Source organism: Apis dorsata, unplaced genomic scaffold (assembly GCF_000469605.1).
Source record: "Apis dorsata unplaced genomic scaffold, Apis dorsata 1.3 scaffold_127, whole genome shotgun sequence".
NCBI lineage: Eukaryota > Metazoa > Arthropoda > Insecta > Hymenoptera > Apidae > Apis > Apis dorsata.
This window is the reverse complement of record NW_006263420.1, coordinates 208,428-216,925: the sequence shown is the minus strand read 5'-3', so window position 1 is coordinate 216,925 and position 8,498 is coordinate 208,428. Positions and strand designations below refer to the sequence as shown.

Here is an 8,498-nt window from a genome sequence, read left to right as displayed (position 1 = left end):
AATAATGTGTCGGGGACCGTATCGACGGCCGGTCTCGGGGGATTTTACTCGCGGGGGGAAGTAAGAGTATTTTGCGTGGAGAAGAGCGGATACGAATTGATGGGTCTTGTCCAGCTTTGTAAAGTTGTTGATAAGGGGATGACAGGAGACAGAGGTATTGTACACAGAGGTATTGTACGTTGAATCTTTCTTCGAGATATTTATAAATTGATTCGCAGTTTCTTTTATTTTATAAATTTAAAAGTAAATTTAAAATTCCGAAACGAAGTTGCGGATTCTTTTTGGACTGCATGCGAAAGGATACAATTTTTTGTTTTAAGATTTGGTAGTTTTAGCGTGGTTAATACACGAGAGAAAAAGGATCGTCGAGAAGGAGAAAGGAAAAAAGAATCATGGTTATAAATCTACAGCCGCGAATGGTATTGCGAAGAATACTTATTATTGTCTCGAACTGAAAGGAAGGTCTTCGAAATGCAACGAGCTGGTTGATGATAGGGTCGTCCCGTATGGGTCCGTAAATTATGGTGCTACATGTATGGAAGTTGCCGCATAACTACGTGGAAAGCTTGCTGCTCGCCGGATGATAGACCACACGCAGACCCTTTCGTATTTTTGTTAGAAACATCCGTTCAAAAATCGGCGGTCGAATATGGAATTGGAGGATTTCGTCGATGATTATTGCAATATTGACCTGGTTGCAAATTATCGTTACAAAGTGATTTGGAACTTGAAAAATCTCTCTTCTTTTTTATCAAATCGAATCCTCGTCAAGTCACGAATAATAAAGGAAGGAGGAATTCTTGAAATTTTAGAAATTAAAAGAATGGAATTAAATAAATTCAAAATGGATGAAAACGTGTGCTCGTTTCGACTTGACAAATTTTAAATTTTCACAGAATTCACTCGATTCGTGAAATTCAATATCCAATTCGATATCTGATTCGAACGAAATCAGAAATGGAAATCCCTGTTTCAGACTTTGTTGCAATTTACTCGCGAGACGACCAAATAGACGTCGAGATATCTGCTAAATCGCTTTTGAAAGTAGCGTTCGATCGAAAGGAGGATCGAGAAGAAATCGAATTTCAAAACTAAGTTTTCTCTCTCGCACGACAAATGTTATAATTTCATCCATATTTTATTAAACGAAAAAGACAAACTCATTTTTCCCAACTTCCTATTCTTCCTATTTAATTTACAAAAAAAGAAAGAAAGAAATTAAATTACTTGGCGATAAGAGAAAAAGAGAAGCAACAAGATAATCTTACAAATTCGCGTCAACTACAATATCAAAGAATATCCGTCAAATCGGCAAAGCCTTTGGAAATCCACACCCTGTACACGATAAAATACACAGGGCGTTCGTCATACGGTCGCGGCCATAAAGCAGAATTTTCGAAAAGGGAAGGCAAAACGATCCATTCACCGCCCCTTTCCTCCCTCCCGACTAATAATTCCAAAACGATCCGCTTTATATTTACGACGCGTACACGTTTATAAACGACACTGGCCCGTTTGATGCTCGCTTTATTTTATAGTTTCCCCGTTTCTCCCTTCCTCGCTCGATCGGTACACCTCCCATATTTTGGTTGCGCCAATCCCTCCAACCACCTTGGATACACTCTCGAGGAGTTTACACTGGAAACACGAGTCGTAATTTTTGGTGGTTCGAGGGGGGTGGAAAGTGAATTTTCAGTAATCGAGTCGCAAGTTTCGTGCCCTCGACCGCTATGGTCCCATAGTTTTCCACTTAGTCCGAACGTGTGTTGGGTTTACGAGGTTATATCGACGTGGCGAGGTAGTTAAAGGTCCTTGGAGCTGGTTCCAACAACCAGTTCTCCATCGGGGAACGTTAGTTTACGGGGTGAGGAGGGGGAGGCGCGTCGAAGTACGGATCACCGATGACGGAATGAAATTTTCGATCGTTCGAACTGGATTATAAAAGCGATAATCCGTACAACCTGTGATATTTTTTTAGAGATTGGTAACAGGTGTAAAGTGTTATCTGTATGTTATTTTATAGAATATTAAATAAGAAACGCTGACTCGCGGAATTTGTAGCGATAAGTCACTGTACGGATTCGTTGTACGAATCCTTACGCTGGCGTTATCCAAGCTTTGCTCGCGGATTAAGCGGACAAAGTTCACTCCTGTTCTTTATCTCCTCTTTCAAGAACGAGACAAAAAATAGGAGAATTGTATTAACGTATTGATCCATTTTTCAAATTTCTTTTTCCTACGAGGGAGCGTGTCCAAACATCTGCGCAACAGATTTTTATATTTAGAAAGAAATTTTGGCGGAAAACTTTATCAGATTATCGCGAATTATTAAAAATTCTCTTCGAATAATAATCTTGTCGAAGGACAAAAATTTATCCGTTCTAAATTCAAGTATAATTAAATTCAATAGTATAAACAGAACCGCTGGAATAATTCGTAACATTTGCGAGACAAGAGGGCCCGAGTTCTGGACTAAACAAATAGATTTCCGGTAAGAGAGAACGAGGCGGGGACGCAGTTTCCGAGATTCTGGAGCCTCGATAGGGGCGCTTAATAGAAATCCTGGGCAAGATAGAATCTCGATTGGTAACATTATTATTATGTCCCCACTCGGCAACAAGGGCCCCGATCTGCGGTTTCCAAGTGTCCAACTCGCAAACCAATGGTAGTTAGCAGAAGCTGTTAAGGACACCGTGAACATTGAGTATCGCCGCATCGATTGTCCTCGAATTCGGCATGCAAGGAGTTCGAATTACCAGATATACCGGCCAAACACGAGACAACTACGAGGTACCTGAAATCGACCACCGAAAGGACACCTGATTCTGTTTCAACCGTAGCCTATAAATTTCACGATACCGCATAGATGATGCGAAACAAATCAACGCAAAATTGGAAATAATACGTTTCAGCCGATCGTGCGTCAACATACGTCAAATAGGAGAGAGTTTGCCGGCGAGAAAGAGAGATCACTTGCGACGAGTAACCTAGAACCACCGTCCAATTTTCCCTAGGTTAACGCTAAAACACTTTCTTTCAACCGAGGAAACCTCGCCCCCGGCAACCGCCAACTACCCTCGAAATCATCCATGTCCTCGTTTACCCTAATCCCGCGAGCGAGCGATCGATACAAGGAAGAGGAACGAGGAGGGTTGGATCGGATCCGCGCGAGTTTTTCCCCCAATTGCTCCAAGCAATTACTCCAAATCGTTCCATTCTCGAATCCACGGATCATTTCTTCGTTCGTGGGAGAGGAGAAAAAAGGAAAGGAAAAAGGAAAGGGGGAAAAAAAGGAAGGCGAACAAGCATTCGTTAGCATTAGCATCGGGAAAGAAAGGGGGAAGATCGGTAAAATCGTCGAGACTTGGCTCGAAAACTAGGAGAACCGACCTGGAAGAGGGGGGAGGTCCAAGTTTCATTAACTTCTGAAAACGCGACGCGTCGATCGATAGCGTGGCCGCGGGAAGCTTGGTTGTAACCCGGGCAAAAAGCTGCGATGAAGCACGATAATCCGGCGCGCAGAGACGGCCGATATATATACGGGGAAGCCCGTTGGCTGGTCGGTAGCCGACTCGAAAAACAAGTGGGAAGGGGGTGCGGTAGGGGGTTGGAGCAGAGGCGAGAGTAAATGCACACGGACAAGGGGAGCATCTAGGATGGTATCGTGGGTTTATTGCGCGTTTTACGGGTCCCCGACGCTTGTATAATTGTCGAGGGCGGAGGGTTGGCCCATTTTCGAGGGGAAATATGGCCGCGACTCGAGCGACTCTCGCCGGCAAAAGTCGATACTTCGGCTCGAGAGTTCGTTTGCTCCTCGTCGTAGTCGTCGTCGTCGTCGTCGTCGTAGTCGTCGTCGTCTCTCTTCCATCCTCTGTGGAAAAGGCTGAAAAGCGGCACCAGCCTCTGCTAGCCTCTACGAGCTTCTAATCAGCCTACATCTGTCCGTTGTGCGGATCGAGCAGAGTGAGAGGGTGGCAAGGGAGCGCAAGAGGGAGAGGGGGAGAATGGGGTGCACGCGCGCTCGCGTTCGCGCACGCGGCCCTACGCACCCCCTTTNGCGCACACCTGACGACGGGCTGGATGAGGGTGGTGGTTGGTTTCTAGCGGAGGGGAGAAGAGAGAGAGAGAGAGAGAGAGGGAACAGGGGAATCGAGATATCGATTCTACGCGCGATACCGCCGGGTGTTTCCGGGCCTGGTCGCTCGCTTCGAGCACCTTCGACAACTTCGACAACGCTAATTACAGGATGACGAACTAACCGTGGTCACACCGGACTTCCGTTCTCTGCTCGGGGAGAAAATCGACGTGAATGGAGGAGGAGGAGGAGGAGGGGGAACAGGGGGATAGGATCGTCGTCGATGGGATGAATGGAACAAATGGAACGAAGGAAAGAAGGGAATGGAGGAAAGTAGAAATTTTCCGTTCCTTTCCAACGCGTTTCTCTTCTCCTTCTATCTGTTTCTCAACCGTGATGATCGTTTATCATCGTTCGTGGATAATAGTTTTCAAGTCCCGCGAAAAAATGGGCTATCGATAGAGAGGCCGGTTATACGAACCGCTTGTGTATCGCGCGAGCGGTGGGTCAGAAGCTTTGTGAATGGGTAAAAGGAAATCCGGTTGATTAGTTTTGGATAGGAACGATTCGAATCGGTGAAACTTCTTTTAATTTCGCATGGCCCGTTATTTAGACCGGTTTGCATGCTGTTGACGGTAAAAAGCGATACCGGAGGGTAGGTGAGGGAGAAAGAGGTGAAATGCTTTCCAATCACGGATACGTATACACGAAGGACAAAGAGCGTTTTTTCAATTATTGAAAATAAGTCGTGGGAAAACGGGTTATTTTTTTCTATTTCCTCCTTTGTGTCCTACTCTATTTTTTTTTTTTTATTTTTTTACTATCTACTTTTTTTTTTTTACTTTCTTTTTTTTTTTTTCTTTTTCCCCCTTTGTGTCCTACTCTATTTTTTTTTTTTATTTTTTTACTATCTACTTTTTTTTTTTTTCTTTTTCCCCCTTTGTGTCCTACTCTATTTTTTTTTTTTATTTTTTTACTATCTACTTTTTTTTTTTTACTATCTTTTCTTTTTTTTTTCTTTCTTTCTTTTCGTTCTTTTTTTTTTTTCGGTTGAACGTTCCATGAAAATCGGTACCCCCTTTTCTCATCGAGCGTTTCTCGTTTCCGACTTTGAATACCTTTTTTCCGGCCGATCGTTTCGCAACCTGGAAATACGAAACTCGCGATCGACAAAGAATTCAACGCAATGGACTACATACTGGTACAAAGGTATCGTTCGAATGGGGAATAATTTAGGTTTTTCGATAAAAGAGATCACCTTTTTGTCCTGGCCCATTCTAGGGGAAGAGACATGCTCCAGGCACGAGTTTATATTTATATTTTCGCGAAATACGATAGAAACATTGGATGAGCTTTTCTTTCGAAGATGAGTAAGCTTCGATGAATAAGTTTCAGTATTCAGAATTATTATAATTTCTATTCTTTATATATATGCGAGAATAACCTTTGCCTACCATGTTTCTTTCTATCGAGCATTTCTTCGTTCCTTTAAGACGTGTCTCCTCGTTTCGCTATATAGACAATAGAATATACGGAAGAGAAAAAGAAATCGTTTAAATAATACATAAATTTAAAAATTACATAATCCCTCCCAATCCTAACCTAACCCCTTCCTTCAAACGTTTCAACATTTTTTTTACAACAAATATTCCCATCGATACAAAACATAAATCCAATATACGCACATCCCTCCACAAAAATCAATTCCCGCTCTTAATCCAAAAATACGGCCTCAACATCCCCCTCAAATCAAACCCACGATCACTTTGCGCGACTCCCCCTAAAATGTTCCTCGATCTATATATATATATATATATATATACACACACACACACACACACACACACACAAGCCAATCGACCAACGTCGAAGATAAATCATTACAACGACTAGAACCCTTAAGCCATAGTATCCTGTCGCGCAACATAAGCTAGAAAAATCGAGACCACTCGATGGAGGGCACGTGAACCCCGTAACAATTGGATCGAACGATTTTGAAGCGAGTGAAAGAAAGGGATAGAATAAGTTTCTTCCTCGTCGCCCTCATCATTGCCACCATCATCTTTGGCGCTATTGTCGTCATCTCCATCGCCGTCATCATCGTCGCCATCATTGTCGTCATCGTCATTATTGTCTTCATCGTTATCACCTCCTTGCTCCCTCATTGTCCACTGTTGTTATCATTTTCGACACCATCATCATCATCATCATCATCATCATCATCATCATCATCATCATTATCATCATCATCTTCATCATCGTGGTCGTTTAGATCGACGTGACGCATCCCCATATCGAGTGATGGCACGACCTGCGAGAAATCCATTCCTCCGACCGCCTCTTCCGATACGATACGAGGAATTGGAGGACAGAGGATCGCCACGAAGACGACAGCAGATACGTCTCTGTTGGGATGGCAGAGGATGGACGGTCACGCTTCGATCGTTGAGAGAAGGTGGCTGGTGGGCTACGTGGCTGGCTTGCTGACGGATGGAAGGAAGAAACTTTCTTTCGTTTTCGTAAAAGGCTTGATGAGAAAGGGGCGAGGAAAATAATATCGTGAGCAGGGAGAATTTCGAAGGTGATAAATTGCGCGGACAGATTTCGATCAGCAACGAAGAACGATTGTTCTCGAGTGCGTTTTTTTAGTTGATGCGAATGGTTCTGAAAACTTTTTTTTAAAACAGTGACGAAATTGTAATTGTCGAAGAAAATTTCTCTTCGGGAGTTTCAGATTTTTACCGCGCAATTTTCCTCGGAATCTCTCGTATACCAATTATGATGATGCAATAACAAAACAAATTTAATCGATACGGGAACATTAATAATTTATATCTATTATAATAATATAGCAAATTTTAAAGAGAGGATGCTCGCGGTCTTTTCATCGCGTTTAATCGTAAAATTAATCGAGTAATAATTTTAGAGGTAATAAAATTGTACCCTTTGTCGCGCTTAAACATTTTAACGCGCGGGTGAAATATACACCGCGGGTGAACAACGGACCTGTGAAATTTATGCAAACGAGGATAGTAAAAACTGTTTCGTCATACGGTAAATTAAAAAAAAAAAAAAAAAAAAAAAAAATCTCCGCAAATATTGCATAGCATTTTGTTCAGAAACATGATTGGGCCTATAACGAATTCATTATTTTTGCTTGAATCGTGCAAATCCAATCAGGATTCCGCGCTTCATTCAAGAGATCTCGATTTTTTTTTCTTTTTTCTTCTTTTTTTTTTTTTTTTTTTTTTTTTTTTTTTTTTTTTTTGTAATCTTTTCAAAATTGTAGCGAGTCACGTGTATCCTATTGCATATAAATTATATTAATTTCCTTTTTTTCGTTTAATCGTTATAATATTTCTTTCTCGACAGCTTAGTTGAATTTATTGATATTCTTCTGTATTTTGATTTATGATATTCGTTGGGATACCTATATTGTCTCTAAATTCATTTTATATAAAAAAAAAGCTAATAAACCATGCGATAAAAACTTTACAAACACTCTATCACGCAACGATGGACGTCGGAGCTTTCTTTTTTTTTTTTTTTTTTTTCACTTTATTATTTCAAAGCTTAACATTTTCCGTTATTTAACGTTTATTTATCGCCATGCCACGTTTATTCAAAACGCTCTTCCACTTAATTCTTCTTTCTTTTTTTATTTGAAAACGAACAAACGCACATACACTTTTAATTATTCGAACGAAAAAATACAAAATTTTTACACACTATGTCTAATCGAACAATCGGTCACGCAATTGTCTTCAATTTTCTATCAAATATAACAAATATATCCTTAAACTTTTTAACGCGTAATATTTCTATAATAAGTTTTCATAAACACTGTCATTCAGAATTTTCTCATCGCTTTTCCCTTTTCCTCCCAATAAATATCTCTCCATCCCTCTCTCTCTCTCTCTCTATACAAACTTCATAACAAATCCACAGAGTGTCTAGTCCTCACGCTAACCCGTTACAAATCCAGATAGCGCACGATAGAGCACGTATAAATGGATCATCCATCCCTCTTATTAAGCGGGGTAGACGGAAAAATAATTAATTAAATCAATTAGACTCATCGAGGGGATGAAACGTACGTAACGATCGTAGGTGTATGTACATATATATATATATGTTGCACCACCATCTTGTTAACTTAATCGGGAAACATTCATCGACCGTGTCTCATCGTCGAATTTAATTACGGAATCAGAGGTCCAAGTGTGTATACGATCACACGCGTAATTATGCGCATCCATGATTAACAGGTTATCGAGAGGCTTTGACGGGGTGGAATATTTATTTGGCGGCATCGAGAGAGAAAGGACGACGACGCCTCGCGAGTCCAAGTGGCTCGAGGAGTTGGAGGGAGGGGAAAAAATTCACGATCCTTAACGAAAACCGCCCACGCGTTAACGCGTGG

The 8,498-nt window shown here is 41.4% G+C and overlaps 2 protein-coding genes across 2 annotated transcripts in view; one reads left to right on the top strand and one right to left on the bottom strand.

The window, feature by feature from the left end:
- The window catches only part of LOC102673414, a 4,115-nt gene extending 2,874 nt beyond the window's left edge, over positions 1-1,241 (top strand). Inside the window, exon 2 of the mRNA XM_006612787.2 lies at positions 340-1,241. Coding sequence (XP_006612850.1) covers positions 340-553 — 214 coding nt within the window. The 3' untranslated portion in view covers positions 554-1,241. The remainder of the gene's footprint in view (positions 1-339) is intronic.
- The window catches only part of LOC102673546 (plexin-A4), a gene marked incomplete at both ends in the record, with an annotated part of 221,511 nt that overhangs the window by 149,548 nt on the left and 63,465 nt on the right, over positions 1-8,498 (bottom strand). The window lies entirely within an intron of this gene.